The sequence below is a fragment of the Onychostruthus taczanowskii genome, unplaced genomic scaffold, assembly GCF_017590055.1.
Source record: "Onychostruthus taczanowskii isolate IOZ18803 unplaced genomic scaffold, ASM1759005v1 scaffold1, whole genome shotgun sequence".
In the NCBI taxonomy this organism is placed as follows: Eukaryota; Metazoa; Chordata; class Aves; order Passeriformes; family Passeridae; genus Onychostruthus; species Onychostruthus taczanowskii.
The window spans coordinates 23,848,115-23,874,960 of record NW_024496525.1 but is presented as its reverse complement, the minus strand read 5'-3'; the positions used below and the strand labels follow the sequence as shown (position 1 = coordinate 23,874,960).

The 26,846-nt window shown below is 40.0% G+C and overlaps 1 protein-coding gene across 5 annotated transcripts in view; it reads left to right on the top strand.

The window, feature by feature from the left end:
* The window catches only part of FOXN3 (forkhead box N3), a 208,348-nt gene that overhangs the window by 160,167 nt on the left and 21,335 nt on the right, over positions 1-26,846 (top strand). For 3 of the 5 annotated variants that reach the window (XM_041411259.1, XM_041410450.1, XM_041409629.1), the window contains one exon: positions 21,345-21,410. The exons of 1 other annotated variant lie outside the window; for it this stretch is intronic. In XM_041411259.1, the coding sequence (XP_041267193.1) occupies positions 21,345-21,410 (66 nt within the window). The remainder of the gene's footprint in view (positions 1-21,344; positions 21,411-26,846) is intronic. One more of the 5 variants, XM_041412106.1, reaches the window with a different exon arrangement.

Sequence of the window (26,846 nt, the reverse complement as noted above, 5' to 3'; positions counted from 1 at the left end):
CCTCTGGTACATGGCCCAATACATCATGCTGAGGGGTGAGAGGATGTTTGGAAATTCAAGAGAGGAGGTACAGGCCCGTCTGTACATTTTCATATTTGTTTGGGCTTTTGTTCTTATCAGCCATTCAATTTCCAATGCCAGTTTTGTTTTTTCGTTCTTGAAGTTGAGCAAACACATCAATATGTGTGATTCTAACGGATTTTAAAACAGAATTGGTGTATTTGTTTGCTAGTATATTCTAGGAAAATTGCATAGGCATTGCATGATGAAAACAACTGATTTTGCCTCTGGCCATCCCATTTTATTTACAGCAAGAAGGGGAATTGTGATGTGTGAATGAAGGGCACTCTGTTTGTGTGAACTGTTTCCTTTTTTAGTCTTTCTGTCTGGTGTTTCCCTGCTATTTTCGTCCTCTCAGACATTTATATATGGTCAGTTTAACAGTTTCCTTCAACAGTGTCTGAGGTTTCGCACATTCTTTTTTGTGCTTGCTCTTGTATCTCCCATTAAAAGTAGCTTCTTTCGGTTTATAGATAGTTTTGCAGCTTTGCTGGGGTCACAAATTCTGTACATTGAGGTGAACTGTAACTTTGTGTTTAACCTGGGTCCAGCTTTACTTTGTTTGCTTTTAAACATGGTTCGTGCTTTACTTTCATAGTAAAGTCTTGCTAGCTGTTTCTCTGTGAGTACACCATGTTCCTTTATATTTGCTGTTGGTGTGGTTGTAGGCTACAACTAACACAGTAAGAAGAAAGGTTTTTATCAGTATTTATGTAAGGTGTGTGCTTTATTTTTCCGCACTGGATGTATTGTTAAATAACTGCTGTAGCTTAGTGCTGCGTCTAGGTACGTTTATAAGAGAACACTCATCACTTGAAGGACCAGGTGGGGTTTTTTCCCCTAAACTGTTGCATGGAGAGTATTGTTCAGTATGTAATGTGTTAGACTGCAGTGTGTTCTCTAAATGGAAAGCAAGATATGTATGATACTCTGGTGACATGTATATAATTAGCTCGGGGGATGCAAAAGTGAATTATGGTTTGTGGTAATCTGTGTATTAAAAGATGTTTGTGATATTTTCTTAAACAGATGTAGAATGCTTTAATCAAATTGAAGTAGTTCTGGAAGTGCATTTTTCCTCCCCTTGGACAGAACAGCCTGCACGTGAGGGCAGAAGGGAGCAGGTACAAGTTACCTTAGGATGGCACAAAAAACATTGATTGCTCCTGCGTATTATCTATAGCTTAGGTTTTGTTTTGCTTCATACTTGGCTTGATGTGAGGGGCTTTGGGACTGCCTTCCTGCTTTGGCGACCCCACAGAGGATGGGTCTGCTTTGCCGTCAGCTGGAAATTCTGTGAGGAGGAGGGATGTGCAATTCCAAGCTGGTTCACAACTGCTTAAAAGGAGAGGTAAATTCTGAAAAAAACAGGGCTGCCTCCTGTCTGGCTGAGCAAAATGAGGCCAGATGGGTATTTCAGTCAAATGGAACACGTCCTCAGCGTGATTTAAAGCGCAGTCTGAAGCTGAATGCGTGGGGTGGAGAAGAGGTTTGTGATGAGCAGATTATTTCATCCAGCATCTGTGAGAGTCGAAGTGTCTCACTCTCTTCTGTGTTATTTTATTTTGTCTTTAAGGAAGGTGACTTTAAAGTATGGCACCGTGCTTCCTGTCCTGCCGGGTGAGGGCTGCGGTCCTCTGTGGTGGTGGACTGCTGCCGGTTGCCATGGTAATGGCAGACCTCCCCAGCCAGGCAACGCTCCATCGCTGTGCCTTCCCTGGGAATCGGCTGCAGCGGCAGAGACGTCTTTCCCTGCTGGGGAGCTGAGCTGCCTTTGCCTCGCTCTCATGGGTGATTGAGATGTACTGGCCCTACCTGACGTGATTGGGGATTATAGGATGAGAGTGTTTATTTTTAGCCTGAAAGGGTATCATGGCATATTGAAATACATCTCTGCTCTCATGTGGAAAAACATACATTCCTGGAGTAGTGTGTTTCTTCTGCTTAGCAGGGATGCTTTCCCCTCACCTGTTCCCATGTCAGAGCACAAGTACACACTGGACTTTCTTAGCTGGATCAATCAAATCCTGTATTTATCATTGTTCTCTTGCTTTGTAAGTTACATTTCAGTACTCCATGAGCAAGTATAAAGACAGTTCTTACAAAAGCTACTTTAATTGATCTTACCGACTTCAATATTCCTTTCTGAGCTCATTTGCTGCTCTTTAACTTCAGTGGCTTCAGCAGCATTTCTGATACACAGGTTGGTGAGGGAGGTTCACATCTGAATGCCGAAGTACTGCAGTGAGGGGAGGCAGCCGAGATGCGTGTTGCTGTTTTTTGTGATGTGGCCTTTCCATCAGAGGATAATCTTGGTTGGCACGTAATTCACACACATCCATTGGTTAGAAGGGAAGCTGATAGCTCCTTTTGTCTACAGAAAAAACATATCCTGAGTTTCAAAGCTGTTACTTTCTCTCACTCTCTGTGCACAAAGGAATGTTATACCATGAAGTTTGGAGACCATGGCCTATATTTTTATAACTTTTTTACCTCATTTCATCTGCTCTGGGGATTGCCACAATATATAAAGCAAACAGTGAAGGGAATTTTTAGTAGGGTTTGTTTGAAAAGCCTTTATAATAGTCTATTTAAAATCTTTGCCTCTGTGTGGATGAAATGTAATTAAAGCAAGAGATGCATAGTAAATGACACTAATTCAGAAAGTATATTAGTTATATAAGGCAAAGGTTTTCTTTCTGAAAGTTCTAATTCTGTAAAAATATGGGAAAGCAAGGGAACTAGAAGCCTGGTTGCATTGTAAGTAGTGCAGAAGTATTTTAGTAACTCTAGTACTAATGAGCAGAACATATTTTTTTTCTTTTTTTTTTTTTTTTTTTTTTTTTTTTTTTAATGGCATTAGTATTCCAAACAGCAAAATCCCTGGCTGGAGAATTGTAGAAATGATGATTGCTCATTAGCAAATAGAATACAGATGTTCTGTTCAGTTTGCCTGAGTGCTTCACATAAACACCTTGGGGAGTGACTGGCACAGAGTACAAAACTTGATAGCTTAACAGTGTGCTAAACACTTTGGGGCTGGCAATAGAAGCAGAAGCATACCATGTAATTTTGTAAAATTTCATGTAATTTTTAATTATTTGTAATGTTTGTGTAACGTGACAACCTTCATGTGGGAAGTGCTGGGGGAGAGGTGCTTCTGCAGGCCTGTAGTGAACACCAGAAACTAGAGTAGGGTCAACTCTTTGGAGGTCTGTTCATGGTATTTTGGTTGGCTTTCTACCTTCAGCTTACAGAGGAGCAAATTTCTGACCTCCCTTGATGTCTGTGAATCTTGTATCAGTTGTACATTTTTGTATTTGCCTGACCAGTTGCCCAGAATTTCTTGGACCTCTGAGACAGCATCTTTTTGTTTTTTTCTCATACATCTCCATGTCTCCACTCTGTTTCTTTTGTTCCTCCATCCTCACCCCCACAACAATAACCCCAACAATGATTTTTTTCATTGTAAATAATTCTTAATTGTGTACGTGGAGCAACTGTTTTCAAGACTATATTAAATAGAGACTGGATTAATTAGGCACCATTAGGAGCTCACTGATAGTTGTGTGTTAGTGGCTGTGAGGTTTTCATCCCATCATGATGTTACTCAATTCAGTTTTCTGCCAATGCCAGTGGAGCTTAGGGAACAGCTGAAAGGGGAGATGCCCCATCTTTGCTGAAGGAGCCAAGTGAGTTAAGCTTCTCTGTGTCCCTTCCTCTTGGATTCTGCTCTGTGCAGGATTTTTTAAGAGAGAGTTCCTCTTGAGTGAAGATGCAGAAATTGTTTGGGGTTTAAAACCCATTTTCAGGAATTACGAATCTTACTCATGCAAATGAGTGGATTTCTAAAGAAGAGGAATTCTTAGCTGTGATGTTACTTTGGCCTCTTGCCATTATGTGCATTTGTGTTGTGCTTATTTAGTTGCCAGAGCCAGTCTGGAAGGAAGCTGAATGAATTTTGAAAGTTTCAAAATGCATTTATTTTATTAAAGAACATCTTGATTCCAGTGGGTTCTTTTGGGTTGTTTTGGTTAGTTGATTGGTTGATTGATTGGTTTGGGTTTGGGGTTGTTTTTCTGGTTTTGTTGGGAATTTTTTGTGTTAGTTTTATTTGGTTTTTTTGTATTGGGTAAGAAGTCTTCAAATTGCTGCCATGAAGGCATGGAGCAGCAAAATTAGCTTGAAAACACTACCTATTTCAGACTGCAGCTGAACTACCATAAGCCAGATTGCCTGCTGCAGCTATGCTGCAAAAACATTATGCATTAGTACATTCTTGGCGAGCAGTTATTAAAAAAATATTTTGTGGGGGCTTATTAGACCACTTAAAGTAGCGTTTCCACCTTAGTGGAAAAGTCCTCAAAGTATTGAACAATGTCAGCACTGGAAACTGATCACATGATACGAATGAGAAGATGGCATTGGGTACCCAGAGAGCCTCAGGGTTTGTTCTTGTGAGCTTCCATCTCTTCTTTTAAGAAAATACTCTAAAGTACATGGAACTTATGTTATATTGTCCTGCTGAGTTGAAAACAATCTGCCTGAATGTAAAAAACCATGGTAGGTATCAAAGTTATACCGCTTCTAGAGGCAGAATCAAATTAAAGTGAATTGAGACAAGTTGCATCAGAATGAAGTGAGGCTGTCTGTAAAGAGTACTTTGCATTCCTATATCTTTTTACACCCATAATTGAGAGAAGAATATTGGGCAACTTCACTTACAAAGCTCTTGTTTACTTCCTTTTCTTGCCCTAAAGCAAACAAATAGTCAGGCTCATAGTTTGGAGTTTATTGAATGAACGCAAATCACTTATGAGCTGTTTAGTTATAGTGGCAACAAGGCAAATAGATGTAGAAATATTAGCCACACAAAAAGACAAAAACCGTGGCCCACTCGTAAGCATTTGGAAACTCAGTCAAAATGTTCATCAGTAATTTGGGCTGCAGGATAAAGGCATGTAGGAAGAAGCAAGCTGAAAGTAAAATGCCTCAGCTGTGAGATGTGTAAGAATACTTGTGATAAAAATTTCAATTCTAATGTTATCTCTTCCTTTCTGTTTCAGTGCACCTTCAATAAGTATTGAAAATCACATTAACAAATAGCAAGGGTGTGAAGGAAAACATGTTAAAGAAGCAAATTAATGATTGTCTTAGCTTGATGACTGAGGCCCTCTCCTGTGTTGCAAAGAAGGTATATCCAAGGCAGATGTGTGTGAGTGGGGACATAAGGTTTCATATTCAATCACATTTAAAAAATCTGAGAAATTGTAGACTACAGGCCAACTATAGCAGTTATTGTCAGCCAAGACACGTAGTAAGAGGCAGTCTTTATCTCAAAAAATCTTGCAGATACACCAGCCAGGCAGCCCGTTCAAAGGAGAAGAATTAAGCATCATCCATTTGGAAGAGAGGATGAAACACATTACCTGAAACCACAGCGTCTGCTTGGAAATAGGATGTGGATTTGAGGCTGTACTATTCTCAAGTTTTTCTGGCACAGGTTTACATCTAGTCCTCTCTGCTTTGATAGACCTAGATACTGGTAAAGAATAATTGTTCCCATATATCTTACAATAGGGTTCATCCTTTGATGGGGATACAGGGTTTAACAGAGTGTCCAGATGGATTGAGCCTTCCCATCTCTGCTTGGAGGTCTGATGTACCTTACTTTGAAATTGATAAATGGAGTGGTGGAGAATTGTTGCTGTGATATGAATTATTCCCACTGTTATTAAATAATAAACATGACCACAGCGACCTACTCACTCTCTAAACTGGATTCCTTCTGTGCTTTAATCTTGGTAATGGCTTCATATTTGAACTACAAAATGTCATGGGTGAGCTGTGGGCTTCTGAAGACAGGGGCAGCAGAAGGAAGTTAGTAGATTGATACCATATCATGTGTATCATAAAGTAAGGTAGTAAAAAGCCTCAGGAAATTATATTTCTGAAGTAATGCAATCAGAATTGCTCTTAGACAGAGAAGATTGTTTTGTATTTACTAGCTGTGTTTACTGCATTTTCTAATGTGCCTAAGGAAACTTCAGGAAGTGGAAAATGGAGTTCTAGACCCAAATCCATACAGTTACTTTTGGGAATAACAGCAAAAATGAGTGAGCTTGATTTGCTACACAGCAGATGCCAGGATTATATGATGTGGAAGGAATTTTTTACTTTTAAATCCTTTCAGTGTGGTGACATGCAGGGGAGAGGAAGGAGGGGCTGACATAAGTGCCCTTGTGTTTTTTTAACCTCTTCAGTGCTCTGAATCCAGAGATAGCAGTTGATTCATGTAAGCACAGCCTGTCTGCATAGGTGGACTCTACCAAAACAATAATTAAGTATAATGTATGTTTCTGGATTAGAGCTAAATGGGAACAGAAAATAATACTAATTATTCTGTGGTTTAAAGCCACACTGCTATAAACAGAAAATACAACAAGAAGAGAGAACTGAGATGGCATGAAAATAGATGAAAAGTACAGTGTGTCTTTTTTGGTATTTATGTATTATTTAAAACAGGTTTAACAGACTATAAAGCTTTTGATTATAGTCAGCTTGTAAGTGTGTTCTGCTACATTGTGGAGCATCTCAAAATAAAATGGACCAGCAGTTGTTTACAAAAGCTAAAGACTTTCCAAGACAAAGCTCATGGTAGGAGCAGATGGTATTTGGGCATTGTGTTGTGGTCTTGCAATCCACTCTGTGCCATGTTGGGCTGATTCATAGAGTTCCATTTGCAGAGACATCCTAGTGAGCAGCTTCAGCAAGAGAAGAAACATTTGAATGAACTTTTTTTGGTCTTTTGTGCTGTCTTCAGTAAATGCCATTGACTGCTGCTAAATTTACAGAAGGTGACAAGAGTGTATCATAGCCTTTATTGAAATGGTGTCCTTTGCAAGCAATGATCCTTCTGTTCAGGAGAGCTTTTCCATGTTAGCTGTGATAGGGTGAGGAAGCCATGCAGGTAAGGTTCAGCCCCAGGTGTTTGGGGTGGGATCACTCACAAAGGATTGTCAGTGGCCTGTGGAGTGCAGACAGCCCACGTGTGCTCCTGAAGGGCAGTGTCCTGCCTTGGCACCACTTTGCTCCAGGATCTGCTTCATTGTGCAACTAAAACTCCTACAAAGGGAGAAGGGTTCCCACTGCCCTGCAGGCAGGGTGCTGCCCCCCACCTCCCCTTCCCACTCTGGGTGTTGGGGGGCTTGACAGTTTCAGTCGGACAGGAATGTGTTCTTCACTAATTTAAAGGGGTGAAAATACATTCTTGCCAAGGGGAAAGAAAGGGGAGGAGGGTGGTGGGATGGAGGAAAGGGGGGACAGTGTGAAACCTCAGATGACAAGATCTTTGTGGTATTTCCCTTTTAGGCGCTGATAAATCTCTAAGGATGACTTAATATGCAAAACCTGTTGAACCTGTTGGCAAGAACAGAGCCCCAGATCCTCATTGCAGAGGGTTTGTTTGTTGCTACCAACTGCATTTCAATTGCCTAGTGATAGTGTTTGCTTTCTTGGAATTTGCTTTCTGCTGCAATGTTCCAGCAGTCCTGACAGCAGCCCTGCAGAGGTGGGGTTGCTGTGGGCCAAGGTACAGTGGGGCTGCAGGCACCCCAGGAGCCCAGCCCTGCTGCCAGGAGGGCAACAGCAGAGGAGTGTCATGGCTTCAAGGGGCTGAGTGTGAGACACAGGGGGAAACTGCACTCTCTTCCTACTCTCACTGGCAGGCACGGTTGGCGTTAAACCCATTGCTTTTATAGGAACAGGCTGACCTACTTATTAAGGCATTGTATTTCAGTGTTCAGCTATGGCTGCCTGCCCCAGAAGGGTTGTGTTTCCAACCCTGCTGAACTCAGCCCCCAGCCATGGGAAGTCTTGGACAAGGCATGTTGATGTGTCTGTCCAGTGTGAGAAGCTCTGGTATCATAGCAAGGGGCACCATATCTTATCCCTGTGGAAAAAGGGGAAAAGCCTGCTGAAAGAACTGATATATGCCCAATAGGAACAGGAAAATAGAAAGAAAATTGGAGAGGATGATATTTAAATGTTATTAAAGGTTTTGGCAAGAAATGTGTTTCTGATTGCATTCTGTGGGGTAGAATAATGGCAAGCCACTTGTGGCAATAGCTGTGGGTGTGCTTGGGGTGTCTTAAAGGAACACTGATTTGCCAGCTTGTGAAATTCGGAGGTGATTGTAATCGGTGCCCTTCCCTAGCCACATTCAGAAAGCACAGGGAAGGGTTGGTTTGAGAAGAACAGATGCAAATGAGCAAGGTGGGAGACAACCAAACATCTCTGTGGAGTTAGGGGGGAGCTCCCTCTGCAATTGGTCAACTAGTGGCTCTGTGCTGATGTCAGATTTGTGCTTCTCATGTCAAGGAGATGATGGTATCAGCCATCATGGGAAGCAGTCCTGCAGCTCTTTCCAGCCAGGGGCTTTGGACTATTATAGCAAATCCAGATTTCCGTGAGCTGGTGTCAAAATGTGGTGGTGGATAAGTTGAGACAGAACTAAGAAATGTCCTTTCTGTGTCATGCCATTCCTTCTGCCTCTGCTCTGGGGGCTTTTCATTTTTTCAGAGCTGCTGGGTGTCATGTTGCTACAACAGCAAGAAGTATCCGCTCCATCCATCTGTAACAAACAGTGAACTTAGACTGTCTCTGCTGCTCTGACTAGAATATATACACTTACATGGCTTTAAAATGAAAACCAGATTTGTCGCTCTGACAGGACATCCTCAGCTGTTTGAAAATAAAATTTTCTGCTGTTTTTATAGAGGCTCTTATGAATATATCTGTTAAGTTGCCATCCTGGAAAATTGAAATAGTTGTCCAAATTGTCAAAGCTTTCCAAGAGATTTCCTCCAGTTTTGCCCCTGAAAAGCTGTGATGTCATTCAGTATTTGCCATGTAGGCTTGTCTTTAAGAACCACAGGAGGAGAAGTTCATGTAGACATGCTCAGCCAGAGTGTTATCACAGATTTTGCAAAATTCACTTTTCTGCCTTTTGTGTTTTTTGTCCCGTACCTTGTACTTGCAAGCATTCTCCTTTTCTTTGATGTATACATATACCCTTGTCAAACTACTCAATGTAAAAGTTTGGGGGAAAAAGAGGGAATTTCTATGTTTAAATTCTTGAGAGGCAGTCTGCTATCGTAATGATAGAGCTGTAGGATTATTACCCAGAGATACAAAATGACAGACATCATAGTTAATACTCATCAGCATCCTCTCTAGAAATCTCAAACAGTCCTGTCAGTAAAAAGCCTAAGCAAGCTGTGCTGCATTATCCTGATTGAGGGCCAGGTCATATTTGATGTTGCTGGGTGACATGAGTAGAAAATAAAGTTTTCCCACTTCTAAAACTAACTTTATAAATAAGCTCTTTGTTACATTGCAAATAAATCCTCACACTTCTCACTACATACATACTCACTACTTCCAGTAGTGACATGAAAACCAACCTCAAACATGTTCCCAGATACTTTGCCTTGAAACTAAAAGGAAGGGAGCATCTCTGGTAAAGGAAGATGTAGCTCAGTGCATACACAGCAATCAGAGTTCGTGGGTTTGTGAATTTCCAGGTCTTTTACAACCAGTATCAGGTCTAGCAACACTGATATTTAATCAGGCATAATTACCACTCTCAGTCTTCTTTGAAACAAGTGACTAATGACTTCTCCCCTGGCATTTTAAGGCTTTACACTATTTTCCATAACGTACAATGTACCACTTGTTTTTTACTCTAAGGAGTCCTGTAACTATCAGATCTGTAACTCTGATAATATTTCACTGACAATTTTGCATAAAATAGAAACATCTTCATTGATATATTCCCAAAGGAATAATATTTGTGGCTTTTATAACAAAAGCCTTACAATTCTATAGAATGTGCCATTAGCATGTTTGTTATACTGGATGAAATATTGTACCAGATTTATGAATAATTGCCTCAAAATCAGTGCATCAGGTATTTTTAAGGGGAACAGGAGCGCTATGATGTTTTCAGTTCTGTTCCTGATTATGTGCAGGGCATCTGTTTGCTGTAAATTATGTCACTAAAATGAAAAATAAATCAAAGGTTTTTTGTTTTTGCATTTGCTTTTCTGGAGGTTTGCAACCCTTCTCCTTCGAGATTTCCCTACGCCCAGCTGGAGACAGGAAGGAGAGAAGCAAGGAGATGTGGACTAGGAAGGGAAATCTCCAACAGGCACATGGAGAAGCTTGACAGCTGCTCACCTTGTGGCTGTGCCAGGGAGGAGATGTGTGCATTGGGAGGGCCTCTGTACAGAGGGTGGTGGGGTAGTGGGTCCATGTGGCACGCCCAGGAGAGGGCAGGCACTCATTAAAGATGAGTACACAGAGATGGGAAAGGGGCAAAGCAAAAATGTTCTCTCTGGTTTGGTTTGTTGTAATCAATCCGATTACCCAACATTATTAAGATTCATTTGCCCAGACAGCCCATGTTTTGCTCTCAACAGACACTCAGATCTGATGCACAGATCATGGTAGTAAATTGATTTTGCACTGGCAGAGGTAGTACAAACTGTGTGCCATACATATATGCAGTAGAACCTCTGAAGAGCCTTTGTGTTGCACTGACAAGGATTGCAGAAACTGCTGTTTAAAATCAGTAAAACAGCTCTCTCTAGAGTTTGTTGAAATTTTGGAGTACAAAACTAAATGTGGGGCTTTTTCTCTATTTGGTTGTAAGCACAAAGTTGACAAGATGACTAAATACTTAATAAAAGCAGGCTCTGCGTTTCTTCGTGGCAGCTTCTGCCTTGCCACGCGCTTGGCGGGAGCAAGGGCTGTTCCTTCCCACCAGAGCCATGGCTGCCTGGTATCAGGAGCTGCCTTTGGTGGGCTGCAAAGAGATGAGATCTAGCACCATTTAAAAGGGGTTTTCTTCTGCAGCCTCATTGTATGCCCATGAGAATTGTGCAGAACATGCTTGTGATTGTTGTTAATGAAAGCACTAGTGCTTTGGGAAACTGTCCTGAGTTATAGCTAAGCTGTCCAGCTGTCCTAGCCCGGGGCTGAGCCCTGCAGTATGCTGGTACCCTGATCCTCTTCCATGGATGCTACTCATTCTCCAACATATATATACATATAAGTGTTTTCCTGGATTACAGAGCCAGCTCTCACTATTTTCGAGATAAAGCTTCATTTCTTTTTTTTTTTTTTTTGTAATTTTTTGGTGTCCCACTGCCATAGTTGAGATGGAGACAATACAAAGCAGCACACTGCGTTTTCAGAAGGCTTCAAAACCATTTTTATTATAGCATGCACACTTTTTATCCACTTTTACAAAACTCATAAGTTTGCACTTTACTCATTGGTCGTGAGAGACTGAGTGCTTGTTGGAATAGGCAGTTGCAGGTTTCTCTTACTTATCCTTCTTTCTTTCCTGGTTTTTATGTCAATGACCTTGGTATAGAATTCTTTCAGGGGGTAAACATGGATCCTCTTATCAAACTTCTTTCTGGCTCACAGAAGTCGCTGTAAAACCTCTTCTACATAACACAACTTATTTTAGGCATGACCTGTACATGTGATCAATGCTTGTTCACCATAAAGAGAAGGAGGTGAGAGCTTCTTAGCTTATCCAGTCTGTTTTGTGGAGTAAATACACTTTGCATCTTTCAGCTGATGAGCTAAAAGAGTCTACAAAAGAGTTCTGATTGTGTTCTGCCCGTTTCTTACTCCTTTGGTAAATTCACCTGTCAGCTAGTGGCCATTCAGAATTTAAGGAGTTTGAACAGGATCATTCATAGCAAATCAGAGGTTGGGAGAAGTGAAATCCTGTGTTTCTCCTTCATTTTCATTAAATACATTTTAATTAAATTAATCAAAATGTAGTAGATAATAGTAAAAAGTGATTTCAACCATTTTAGCTGGAAGGGAGCTGCATGATAGCAGTTTGGTGAGTTGGAAGCATCGAAGGGGGCTGTAAATGTGACTTAGCAGCAAAGTCTTGTCTTAGTGCTTGCTCTTTAGACTCTCAAATGAATTACTCTCTCACCACATTTCGGTTCCTAACATTTCGTATTTCCTCTGCTTTTGAAATGTGTAAGTAAAAATGCCAGCGATGACAACATTGAATTTTCATGTTTGCTAGTATATGGCATAGATGGTGCCAAATTAGCAAAGTGCTTAGTGGAATATCTGACACACATGTGCAAATGAATTCAAGAAAAAAGTAAATGAAAACAAGTTTGAGAAGTTTTTTCTTGTTTGCCGCATATCTTCCACAAAATCTCTTCTGTGAAGAATGGAAGTAAGAAACAAAAAAAACTTTGATAATTAGGAAGCAATGTTTAGTCTAAACAAATGGTGTTGCAGTTTTTTAAAAATAATTCTTGTTCTTATGTGTGCTGTTTAAGCTAAGTTAAAGCCCCAGCCTAAGGCTGACTAATTTCACTGTAAAGTCTCTTCAGTGTTCAGCCTGTGTTCACCATATTGCTTTAACCAGAAGTTTACAGCAGAACAGGCCAGCATGGTTTCACAATGTTGACTGTTGTAATTTGAAAGTAATTCTGCTACTCCAGTAATTCTGTTATCTTGTAGACCCCTGCAGTGAGACTTCCAGGATCTTCAAAGCCTATTTTTGTTTTCATACTTAATGATAATAATCCTTCCAAAATGGCATTGATATTTTTTGCACTGCCTTACCATTAGTCTGAGTCTCATTCCTCAGCCCGCTCGAGAAGCTCTGGCAAAAAAAGTCAAAGGGCCCTAAATACTAGAGTCCTGCTCTTCTGTCATTTCCTTTATTTTTATTGAAAATTAGAGGTTTAAAAGGAGTATTGCAGGAAGAGTGGACCAAGTTTTTCAGATGATGGCAGTGTTACTATCTTCCTCCATTGATTTCCTTCAGAGAAGCAGAAGAGCACCTTGTTCCTGTGATGAACGTCACTCCCTGTGGAGAGTGCTCAGTCATCATCCACAGAGCTGGAGAAGTCCTTAGCATCTCCATGCACTTGTCAGACATCATCCTGGTACTTCTTCAGGTTTATGTAGCTAAGCCTTTGTGCAAACAGGCTTTTGCTGGCATGGTTTCTTCATGACTGTGTTTTGTGCTCTTTCCCTCTCTTGTCATAGTTTTGCAGAGAGCTTACTTGCCCTAGAGAAGTAATTTGGAGGGGTCCCTTCCCCTGGGTCACACTGTGAGCAGCAGCACACTATAAATACTTCTGAAACTTCACATGCAGACTTTTTGCTTTGTTTCAGATCCTGTTAGAAGAGTTTACTAGAAGTATTCTGATTGCCAGTCTTGTCTTCAGCCAGTGTTGCTTTACTGAAATGATCTTCAAACTTAATAGTTGTTCTACCTTGCTGTTTACCCCCGCATCCCATGATTACCTCATTGGTAGTCTTACTTCCTCTCTGCCTTTGTTTTGCTTAAGTGAGCAAGCCAAGTTCTCTGCTTTCTGTCGTAAAGTCAGTTTCCATGTTGGTTTGGTTGTCTAGCTGGGTTTTTTAAGGTTTTGTGGTTTTATTTTCAAAGAGTGCATCTTCCCTACTTTTCTCTGGATACAGGGTTGATCTAGGTCTTGGTGCAGTGACTTGCAGAAACTGCAGCTTTCCCCAGGCTGAGGTATAGAGTTCCTCAGTCCAGTCTGTTTTCCAGAGGTTCCACAGGAAACATTTAGTTCATCAGAACTTGCTCTTTCAAAATAATAGATCTTAAACAAAATTAGGCTTGCCCTTGTCCTTCCCACTTAATCTAAACTGAATCACTTCATGGTCCCTTGTTCCAAAGTCATCCTTATTATTTAACATAAAGAGCAGAATATAATCTATTCTTGATCATTCAGCAACATGGATAAAGAAACTTGTCAGCTGTCACATCCAGGAATAACTGGTCTTACCATGATTAATAGCATTTGTTCTCCAGTCTGCACTGTGAAGTTAGTCCCCCTTGTTGACGTAATTTCCATTTCTTTAATGATGCAGAGCTCTATCCAGATCTATATCTGGTGTAAGAAGTCAAGAACAGACCCAGGTCTCTTTCTTAGAAATCTTCTTTGACCATCTGTCTACAGCACTGCCAAACATTTTTATTCTGTTTACAAAGTCTGCTCTTTCTTTATTGCATAACAGTATCCTACAATATAAAATCTGTATTTTCTTTGAAAATCACAGACCTTTTGACACCTGTTTCACTAATAATTCTGTTCCACCCTGTTTGTGAATTTTCCTGTAATAGCACTAGTGCTTTGAGTTCCTCTTCCATTATGGCAGTCTGCCTGTGTTATTAGCACACAGCTATTTTAGCTGCTGGATTTTTTGTTCATCCTTTCTGCTCTTATGTTGGGTTTGGACTGCATTTGGCTCTTACTCTGTATACACTGCTTTCATTGGCAGTGTCACATGCCTGACCTTTTCGTGATCATTAGCAGCGACTTTTTTCTTCAAATGCTGAAATACCCTTCTCACTGTTGTTTTCATGTTTATCTGATATTTGCCCCTTTGCTTTCTGGATCCTGAAACCAGTGGGGAATTTATGTTCACTCCCCAGGCCTTCCCTCACTTTGTTCTTGGCATGGATTGTGCCGTGGTCATTCCAACAGTTGGGACATTCGGGTGAAGCCCTCCTGAAGACTCATCTTGTGGTGAAAGTACCCAGAAGCCACCTTTTCCTGCAGACAGACCTGCAGGAAACTGTAGTGGTTGAGGGAGGCAGGGGGGCTGAAGACATTTCCTCAAGGGTACTCAGGCTAAAGGAAATTCATCGGGTCTTTTCCAGCTGGCACATCCTGTGCTTGCTGGACTGAAAGAGGTACTTGGTTCTCAAGGCCTGGTGCACACAAAAATATTTTGAAATAGCAGTGAGAAGGAAATGAGTGCTTAGAAAAAACACTGGTATGGGACAATATAGGGTATGGTTTATTTGGTCTTAAATGGTCAGAGTTTTATAGAGGACTGCTTCCTGGTCACAGTTTTATAGAGGACTTCCTCTGCTGGCCATCATCCCACTTTGCTGGAATAGAAACCTATTGTTAGCAGCAGGGACATTACGAAAGCTTGAGCAATGATGACCTCGATGTCCCAGAGATAACACACATCTGCATAACTGGGTACAAAGAGCGTGTGTGTTTATGTGTATGTGTGTTCTTCAGTCAAAAAAAATGTTTGCAACCTGTAAGGCTGCAAGGACTTACAGCCCTCATAATCACGTCTCCCACTGTAGAAGCTGAGGCTGCAGCAATCAGTCAAGAAGATGGTTGAAATTCCTGATCAAAAATTAGGTAAGTACATGATGGAACAGCAAATTGTTTCTCTCTTCTGTGCTAGCTCATTGGCCAGTGTTTTCTCTAGCTGATGTTCTCTGTTCAGTATTCCAAGCCACACAGTCTGGATGGAGTCAAAAAACCTTACTGTTGCCTTTGTGATTGGTAATTTTTTTTTCCACATCCTTCTGCGCCAAAAGTTAGGCTTGCCAGTAATGTGCATCAAAATGAAAAAAAAAAAAAAAGGGAAAAGAAAAAAAAAAAAAAAAAGGAACAAAACCAAAGCAAAAATCTCCAACCTGCTTTTAAGCTATATATGCTATAATGCATCATCTTTATGTCTAAGATGTATATCTCATCTCTTTAGTCATGTATCTCTTCAAATATTTTTATTTTGCACTGGTAAAATGACTATCAGTATTGTGAGTCTGTCTTTTAACAGTTAAATGATCTCAATCTTTACTCCTGAGATGAAAAGTTAGGATGCTTTGGTTTCCCACAGCTTTCTGAATGATAGGTGAACCTCTTTGAGTTAATGCATGTATAAGACCTACTGTAACTCTTTCTACTATCATTCTTTTTATTAAAGCTAATATTTTTAACAAGAATACATTGTATTTTTGGTTTACAGTTTTTCAGCTGATAAAATGGTATTGTTAGAGAATGGAAATAGTATGTGTTGCTTCATGACAATACAAATGTAACAAAATAGAGGAGCAGGAAGAAGGTTTCTGGGAGAAATGTTCTGTATTTTTTAAAATTAGACCTCTTATGATACTTGTGCCATAGCTTACTTGGCAGTGCCAGAAATGAACTTAAATAGGAAAAATTATTATTTCATTTAGACCTGTGCCTTTCTTCTTCTGTGTCTCATACTAGATCTATTTAAAGGAATGTGAGATGCTCCACTGTGACTTGGCATTACTAATGAAATTGCTTCCTCCTGACCTCTATTGTATAGCTTCCAGAATTCTCATGCTTGGTCCTTTTGTGCACTGTTGTTGAGATATGAATATAATTTGTTTCTTCTCAAGATCTTGGTTCTGAATCCTACTGGTTTACTGTAAGCTTCCACAAGTATTCTGTTTATTTTAAGAGAACTTCTCAACCTCACTTAAATATTTCAGAAGTGGACTCAGTGGCATCCCACACGAAGGAGTTTGACAGAGTTACAGTACTTACAATTCTCTTCAGGTATTTCTTTCTGCTTTGCACATTGCACATTTTAATTTATTAGGCAAAATAAATTAAAAAGAAAAAAAAGCAAATGGGGGAAAAAAGCCCCAACTCTGTTCATTAATCTCTATGGTTTTGACCTGACTTATACCAAGGTTAACCATCATGATGTGGGAAGGGAAAAGGCATGTCTGTTAATGCAGAAGTTAAACAGGGGCAAGCTGCTCTTTGCCTCGCTGCAGTTTAACAAGCCTGAAGGTAAAAATGGAAGACAGTGTTGCTTTTGTACCTTTTATTACTGATGAAAATTGAAAATATCAAAGAATCAAATAACAAAAAAAGTATAGGAGTGGGCTGTGCTAGAAAGTGAGGCAGGAAGGGGGTTAAAAGACTGATTTGTAGACGAGGAATAATCCGAACTTCTGCCTTTTGAGTACAGTGGCACTAGGTTTTAGACAATCCATCTACACTAAGAACATATAAATGGGAAAAAGCAGTGGAGGATGCTGAAGCAGAAGTAGAACAGGCCAAAAACTAGCATACTGAATGGTAAAGTGAAGTACTTTACAAAAATATTTCTATTTTAGATGTAGTAACTTTAAATTAAAAGAAGATCTTATAAATTTCTTCCTGATGAGATAACACAGCAATGGTTGTAGTGTACAGATGGTGCAGTTTATTTACTAACTACATTTTTTACGTCACTTGGCTGCAACGTTTTCTTAATACCTAAATATGCATCTTAAGTGCCTCTCTCTAGGCATCCGTGCTGGAAAATTCAGGCCATGGTTGCTTTGAACTGCTTTAGCTGCTATTTTCTTTAAAACCTTATGGTATGGCTGTAAAGATAAATTTCCTTTTGCACAACCAAGAAGGCACTTTGTTACCCTAATTTTCATGTAATTGGAAGGGGATGGATTTGAAGGGTTTGATGAAACGAGATCAAAGATTAAAATAGTATCAAAATAATAAAAATTACTATAAATCACTTTCTCTATAAAATGAACTCTAATCAGAGATCACAAAATAAAAAAGAACAGCTATAATATCTGGATTTCTCAGGTACATGACTGATTTTAATCCTTTTTTTGAATTCTAGAATAAAGAGTCTGCTACCTGAGGGCTATCCTCTGCATTGCTTGTATGTAATCTCATGGTAAATATCTCATGCCTACCATTTCACCACTTCACATGTCTGTGCAAGACAGATTCTGATCTATACAGGTAACATGCAAAGCAAAGTTTGGCTCAAAGTACCTCTTGACAATATGTGTAGAAGATGTAAATCCAGAGTGATATTGTAGGTTATTTTTTCACTGAAAGTACTAGGTGCTGTTTACAGATTTGGTGTTCACTGTTGAAGACTCTACTGACAAGGGGCATGAATCTAAAATGCAGCAAACAGAACTGCCATGAGGTTCGTGCCACCATTGGTATCATCTTCATGAAAAGAAGTTTTGTGTTTCAAGAGCGATGCTGGCCAAACCACTGCAAGGGGAGGTACTGCAGCTGTAGTAGAAATCCAGCTCCTTGACGCCTTTCATGCCTTATAAGATTTTGTACGTGCTTAAGGCTTCTTCCAGGTCCTTTCTGCTACCTTGTGATGGACCCTTCGTGCTTGAGGGACCAAGCACTGAAACTTCAGACTGTAGTGTGAAGTACCAAATGCTAGACTGCAGTTGTTTGTTAGGAAGAACTGTGGCTGCTGTCAATTTTTGTCATTATCTTCTTACAAGTCTCCAGTGTTGCCTGTTTCAGACTTTGACATACTGTTACTTCTTTGTACAACACCCCCAATCCTTCCTTTTCTTCATTGTTCCTTACTTCCCTCTTTCACAGGGAAGGCTGGATCTGCTTTCCACTGACAAAAAATTAACAGTTCATGTATGCAGGCAGTTCACCATTTACTTGAATTAGCAAAAAAAGAAACCAGAATGCATTCATTTAAATACTTAATTTTTTATATTCCAAAACATTGTCTGTAGTTAATTTTTAACCTGGTTTCTTAGGGAAAGATGTTCCTGCAATCATGTTTCAGTAACCACCCACTGTTAATAACTTCAGGAGCCTTTGTGTTGATCGCAGACTTGAGGTAGGGCAGAGATCTCAGTTCTGAAATCCACAGCGTCACGAACACAGGCCAGGTAGAAGGGACAGGATCCAGTTAGCAGCTGGTGGGGATGCAGCAGCAAGCAAGGTCAGGCCTTACAGCTACGAATGGGAGAATCCACGTGGAAGAGACTTCAGAAGGGTGGCAGTGGAGAAAGGGCCATCTGTGTGGGGGCACTGGTAGGGACCGGCAGCAAAAGCCAGAAGTGCCAGTCCCAGCAAAGGTGCCTTTCAGTCCCATGCCTTTGGGCTGCTCCTCATGGCTACTTCTTGGCTCTTGACACACTGCTCATGAGAACACCTCCAGATTGTGGACGAAAATGCTGCAAAAGAATGTGCCAGCTTTTCAATCTGCTTCTTTGTGTGGGCTCACACAGCTGGCCCTCGGCCCTTGTCTCACTTGTGCACCAGTCCCTCCTTTTTCTTTCTTCCTTGCAGTAGGAAAACCAAAAGCACATTCTCCTGGATGCTACTGACACCACCATTCATGCATGCCTCTGAGCTCTCTTACCTCTGCCAAGGCATTATGGAATAGTTGTCTAGTTTCTCCAATAATATACCAGCAGAAACAGAAACATAGCAGGTGTGGATGGGCTTGAGACATGGCTATGCTTTGGGAGACAGCTGCTGCAGATGCAGACCTGTGTTGTGAGCAGCTCGTGTCCATGTCTTACGTCATTGCAGAAACACTGTGGTACCATTAGTGGTCCAAGGTCTAAGAATGCACCTGTCAACAGAAACTGGTTGCATCAATTTTATCTCAAATCACAGAGTTATTACACAAACAAAACCCAAAGTCATCAGGAAATGTGCTTTTCCTGGTAGTGTCCTTCTATTCTTTCAGCAGCAAAATTCGCTTTATACTACAGTGTCATCCACTGAACTAAAACAAAACAAAATTTAGGAACAGCCAATAAATAAATGCTGAGTTGGCTGTATGAATTATGATATGCTAAATTCAACTTTTAACAATCTCTTGATTTTATGGTATGAAAAAGACACAAGAATACTGGTGAATTTGGTTTGTCTTTCTCAGGCTTCTTTGCTCTTTTGTCTTGAACAGTAGATGGATTATTCCTCTTCAGTTTGAAAGCACGCACTTGCTGTGTGGTGTTGTGGTGTGTGGATCCAGTCTTGCAACATGGCACATATTTGGGAATGATGCTGTTGGGAAATGGCATTTTCAGCATACATAATTGCAGTAGGAATTCTGCTTTTGAGCTATCTTCAGACTTGAAGATGAACATAAGTTGGTAACGCTGCTTTTTCTTTGGAAAATGTTGGCCTGTCCAGAAGACACAGGCACCTTTTATGCTAAGTCTGCTGCTGCTGCTGCTTCACCTTCAGTTTGACACCCAATACACTGTTTCTCTGTTTACTGTTTTAACACTTAAATAATAGAGTAGTAGCCTTTAGAAGAGTGGTTGCAGCTATTCACAGAAAAGTAGTACATACTTAGACTAATAAAAAGTCCCTTTTTTAAATTCTGCAGTCAAGTGAATTTCTGTTTGGCTTAAGCAGATTTTGAAATCCTGTCTACGTCATTTGTATTGTTAATATATTACAGGGCTTTATACCACATCACATTACTGGGAATAGATTTGAAATATATAAAGATCAAAAATACAGATATTTTTAACAGTGGTAATTTTCTGTCATAATAGCCAAAATAAAGTGCCATGAAGCTATTAGGAGTAAATGAATTTTTTTTGTATGTAATTTGGTATAAATACTGACAAGCTGATAAAACCCCCAACCCCAAACAACAAATGCATACTCATTAGTCATTCAGTTTAGCAGCACAGAGGCAGCAGTCAGCTAGGGTGTGCGTTTTTATGTCTGCTTCAATTGCACACTTCATTTATTTGGACATGGCATAGGCGGCTTTCTCTGTCACACGGCATCACTGCACGATTAGCAAGTTGCGCCCCAGGGCAGCTGGGACGCTTTGCTGGGGCAGATGTTCTTTTCAGCTTATTCAGTGGCCGTTGTGGGGTTGTTTACTGTTGTCATAGATACCTGCATTTCCATAGCAGCCGAGCCTGTTGTGTGTGAAGCAAGTGAATATAGTTATAAAAGGATCATATTTTGTTCTGTCTCTATAACTTACCATCTGTCAGCTGACTTTTCATGATGGATTCAGAAACCAATTTAAGAATAACAGCAGCCAGCTGATCATTTTTGCTTGTATTAAAGTGACAATGGACAGGAATGCAAATAAGTTGGTCCTTCAATGAAATGCTGGTTTCCTTTTTTTTTTTTTTTTTTTCTTAATTGCAGCAGTTTGTCTTCCAACACTTTCTCAAACTTTGCTGAAATCTTTCTTGACAAATAGAAATGACCAAGTGTCATCTTCTGTACTTGCTCAGGTATTCCTTGTGCTTTCCCACTCCTCCGCTGTCAGCTCATCCCTCTCTGTTGCTTTGAAATTGTGATGTTGCACCTGCTTTAGCAGATCCTTTGTAATTAAATCTAAATACTGTCCACAGAATTAAACAGGGAATTGGTGAGGCTAACGGCAAAGGTATCGTGCACACACAAGCATAAGTATGGCTCAATGACATAGATCACCACTCTGTTTACCAGTAACAATGGGATCACACGCAAGTTGGGGGATGAATTTAATGTGTAGTCAACAAGCCCTCTGAGTGGTGAACTCTCATACCTTTTCACTCGGAGACATGGTCGAACCTGTAGTTTAGCAATGGGGGTGAGAAGATTAGCCCAGTTGTAAATAATGTATTTATTGGTTGATTTTTCCAGATCCTGACATTGATGCTGCCACTGCCATGATGCTTTTGAATACTCCCCCTGAGATACAAGCAGGTTGTGAGTAGATATTTCTATAGCATATAGCAACATAGACGTATAAAATTAATATTCTCTTTTATAAGTATACAGCATACCAGATAAAAAGGATGTAATAAAGAAATATAACTTCCCTTGTAGACCCTTGCACTTCCTTGACCCTTACATGAGTATAATTTTGTGGTTCATATTACATTTGTTACATGAATAATATTAATCCATGATCTCTTATGTAAAAGAGAGGTTATTGTTATTCATGACATACACTTAAATGAGAAACACACTATTATCCATACTGATAGAAAGACCTGGGGCAACAGCCAGGAGAAAGGCAGGGAGAGAGAGAAAGAGAGCAAGAGAGTGAAGGATACATGGCATATGGTTCTGTTTTCATTTTGTTTTGATTTGACTCCTATCGTGTAAGTTACCACAGCCATCTGGATGCTTTCCATTCACTTGGGCACTGTTTCAGCTCCTTCCTTGCACACATCCTGCCTGGTTTGTTTTTTTTTTTTTTCTCTGACTGATGCAAGGTGGTAGGCAAGTAGCAAGGAGCAAATAGGGGTCTCATTTCCTGCCAATACTCTCCTCCCTGTTCTGTGACCAGACCTAAGGTTTTAATGCTGTGTATTAACAGAGCACTGAAGAGGCCTGGACCCCCACTGTACTGGGCTGTGCAAATGCTGCAGGAACCATCCCCACAGAGGTTGCAGTGAAGGTATTACAGCAATCCATAGTGAAATACAGCTGCACAAAAACAGAGAATACAAGAAAACAAACATATCACTAGTCAGCAAGCATGGTAGTAATCCCAAATGACAGGCAGTTCTAAAAAATAAAGGCAGAAGTTAAAATAGAAACCATTACCAAGACTGTCTAGCATCACCGCTATTGTTCTAGCCTGGGCAACCAACTCCAAATTACAGGGGAAGCCTTGATTTGCACTTTGATACTCTGCCTGGGGAAGAGAGTAAATTACCATCAAAGCATTTCCCATGCAGCTGAGGAAAGCTATTGTCAGCCTGCTTTGTGACCCTGCCAGAGGAATGCTTCTTGAGAAGCTTCTCTCAGGAGAGCGTGATGTACCAAGAAACTGTTCTGGAAAGAGAAGAGTGGTCCTTGTCCTCCTCTCCTAAGCAGCTTTCAGGAACTGTGCTTGCTAAAAGGACAAGCAATCCCTGCTATGTGTAGGTAGGAAAAAGGAAAGATTTTATTAGGAAGAGGAGGTTATGCTTTGTAACTGATTAATTAGCTTTACGGTTTTAAATGACCATTTAAAATTCCACACCCATGTGTGAGACACTGCTAACACAAATGAATGAAACACTTCTAATCACAAATGAATTCTAAAATCAGCTTTTGCTTTTTTATGAAACCTTGAAATGGTATCTGACAAACATTGGTTACCATTTACCCCAATTCCACTATCCTTTAGTTTTCATTCAGAAAAACAGAAAGGCATAGTAAAAGAGTAAAATACTGTTATTAGGATTATTTTGTGTTTATGTAGGTTTTACTGTATAGATTCATAAAACTGATTGTTCACATTGCTACTAAGGGTTAGGAATATGCAATTATATTTAGAGTGTTAATGTCAGAAATCAGTTTCTTAATTATTAACACACTGCAGTATATTCACAGACCAAATACTTATCAATTGCAACTAAAGGCAGAAGTTCAAAGTAGCCAGCTGTGTACAAGTTTCTACTGAAACCTGCAATCCAGCTGGCACCAGGAGTTAAAGCATGAAAGATACTGTGATATGCTAAGAGAGGGCATGTAGGAACATAGATTTAATACTTTTTGCTTCAGTTTATTGAAGTCGTGCTTCATCAGGTTTTGTAGGCTTGTGTTTGAAAAGAAACAGCAATTGAAACACCTGCTTCCTTTAGAAGCAGCTATCACAAGTTACAAATACTTGGGAGTTTTATTAGCAGTCAGTTCATGAATATTAATTCCAAAATATTTGGCTTGCACTGAAAACTGTGTCTTCACCTGCAAGGCAGGGAGTACTGTCTGGGCCATCTTGAGCAAGTTGCATCACATTTATGGGCCTGTTTCCCTGTTGTGGATCTAATTTTGAGAGAGGACATAAGAAAACAGCATGGTGAACAAATGGTAGAGCTCAGTTTAGAACTCCTGGGTACTAAACCAGTGAAGTTTAGAGCTCCTGGGTACTAAGCCAGTGAAGTCCATGAGTTAGTTTTGTACAGTTGCTTTTTTGGACAAAAGATTTTCAGCACTTCAGTTCTTACCAACATCTTGAAAGTGAATATTGCTAGCTGTCATTCCAGCATAGTATTCCCTGCTTCTAAGAGTGTGGCGTCCTGGACATGTCATGGAGTCTTGCCAAAACATGGTGTTTTGCCATGATTAAAACAGGAGATAGGTTTTGGTACTTCTGCATTGTGTTTGAATTCCTGAGATTCAAGTCACTGGAAGTATATAAGTAGCAACACCTTTTTAGTTGGTGAGGTCATTTTGAACTTTGAGCCACTTGCTTTTCTGGAGGGATGAGTACAGTAGGGACAGTGTTAGTGTATGGCTGCTGCTGGTAGTGAACAGTGCTGTGGTCAGAGGGATTATCCTGGAAATACTGATTTAATTCAAGAAGCTTCTCACTTGTGCTCAGTGTGTTACACATAGCTTCAAGTTCATGCATAGTCCTTTACCCGTTGCTATGTAATTTGTGAATTGCGTACAAATGCAAGTACATTGCTCAGCCTAAAGTTTAATACTGCAAACAGCTATTAAACAGTGCTCACAGAAAGGGTTTGGATAGAAACCACGAAAGCGAGAGTCTTCCAAGCTCTGACATCCATCTTCTGGTTTCAGTGCTCTCATCACTACTCAGTTGGTTGGGTTCGCTAGAAAGGGGTGGCATTCAGAAAACTTAGCAACGCTGGTTTTGTGAATGGTTCCTTACAGGAGACCGAAGTGCTGTGGTAGATATATCTAGGCAGATAAGAGCATGGAATTTTGCTGGGTGCTTCTTAAAAAATAGGTTTTCCAGGGTTGAAACCAGTGTCTCTCTGATTTGGAAGTCTTTATTAATCTTTGTCTCAAAACATATAAAACCCAGACTAGATACATATGTTGTAAGTTTGGTCGGAGGAGAAGTAATTCTCTAAAGAGATCTACTTTACCTCTATACTTCTAACATTGTACCTCAATGAAGTTTGCTTTTTAAACTAATGCAAGTGGATTATATATGAGCACGATACATATACAGGAATGAAGACCAAAAAAAAAATCGCGTTCATGACAGTCAGAAATTCTCCAAATAGGATAAAATAGAACATGCTACTTTCTTGGGACATTTTTATTGTACATGAAGCTCGATAGGTGTAATGTTCTATTTGTACTGCATATGGACAAGTCACTTAGTATAACTGAGACAGCTTCCAGCCTAATTTTGAGTATCAGAAAATGATAAATCATTGAGAGTAAAATGTTTCATAAAGCTATTTTTACTGACAATTTTGTATTAAAGCAAAAAGTAGGAAAAGACATTTTCATAATGTTCAAACTTTCTGTTGCTGGATTTTGGTTGAGATTTTGTTTTGGTTTGTTTTACTTTGGTGTTTAATATTAAGCCATGGAAAGGGATGAAATAAATTTGGAAAGAAAGCTTACTTTTATGAAGTAGTTTCTACTTCTTCCTCTGTACTCCTCATAATATTTTTTTGAAAAAGTACAAGTGTGATAGGATTATCAGGATACATTTGTCTCCCCCACCTCAATTTTTGTTTAGAATAAATGGCTTGTTGGATGCATCCTCGATTCACAGTTTGTAAGGACTACAGAGTATGGAATTTAAAGGTATAAAATTGTCCTTGAGCCATAAAATACAAATTGGGCACATGTCATCAAATCTGTGCCTGGGATATGATAGCTGAATTAAGTTACACATTTGGCAGAAAACATTTGCTTTTGGTAACTTCTGATGTCCCATCCACTATACATCATCAGCAATTTCCTACTTCCAGTTCCTGTAGCCTGATCTAAAGAATTCTGCTAAACACTGTACTGAAAGAAAGCTTGGCAGAAAAGAGCTGAAGCTGACAGATATTAGCCAAAACTCAGTACCTCTTGTCTATAATGATTTCTTCTGTGCTACAGAAGCTGGGTCAGGGGCGTGAGCCCGGAGATCAATGCATGTGCTGTATGATGACAGAAGAGGCAAAGAACCAGTCTATCCCTACAGGATACACTCACACATTCCACTTCTCTAAAATTAATTTTTCAGTAAATACTATTCATTCTTCCTTGCTAAGTATTGGCTGCCTTGAGCTAGACAGTTTAATGAAGGTATGTTTGTTTCCTAGATCACACAAATAACATATTTTTTACCAGTTCATTGTCTTTATTGACAACAAGTCTCACTCCTTGCTTATGCTTCATTTAACTTTCACATGCCAACATTTAACCAAGAAGTTAGTTTCCTTTTCTAGTGAGTTATTGGGGTGTCAGTGTGTCTGGTGAATGTCCATTACTTCCTCCTTCTTTTGCATTACAATTTTCCCAAATTGCTACATTGTTTGACAATCAAATCTTCAGGGAAGGACCCAGTCTGACAGTTTTTCTGACACTTTTGTGAGGATCTTGGATGAGGTGGTTATCTCAGTCAGAACAGGGCATGCTTCACCTGCACACCCCTGCAAGTAAGAGATCAGGGATGCAGTCTGTTGAGAGATGTGATGAAAGAAGTCCATAGTTGGATTAATCTATTCAGCTGATGTGCACGCAAGAGCATGCTCTGGATTAAAATAGTCCTGCACTGGCTGTGGAGTGATCATGTAGCCCTCTACCTACTTTTCATCTACAAACCCTGAGTATAGGCTACAAAACAACACTGGATTTTTGAAGGGCTTCTGTTGGATCCTTTTAACACTATGTGAACATAGTGCCTTGATGGATTCAGATTATGGTATGTTCTTCCACATGTCATTCACTTTATTGTCTGTTAAACACTGTTCACTACAAAAGGAAGATTTTTTTTTTCCCCCCTTGGAGAATTTCAGAGGCGTTGTCTTGATTTTTGACATTGGATGCATTGCTTCACTCCAGAGTTAGCCAGGGGAGACTCAGCTGGTTGAGACTGCTCAGGTTGTGAAATTCCACCAGAGCAGCCTAAGATCCAAAAATAATTTCTTCATTCATGAAGCAGATTGGGGGCAGATTCTTGGTACACACTTTGACTCCACTCCAATGAAAGTGTTTCCTGGGTTTTAGTTTCCTGGGTTTTAGTTTCCTGAGAGCAGAGTAGACCTTGAAAACACAGCAGTGATGAAAGTTGAAAGGTGAATAATGATTTTGTCATTTCAGACTCTTTGTGTTTCACTGGGAAATTTTGTGAAAAGTCAAACCTTCATCAAACAGTTGCACAGGTCTTCTTGCATTTTTTTTTGAGCTGAGTTTCTCAGACATAAACGGCTTTCGGCACTTGCACAGAAA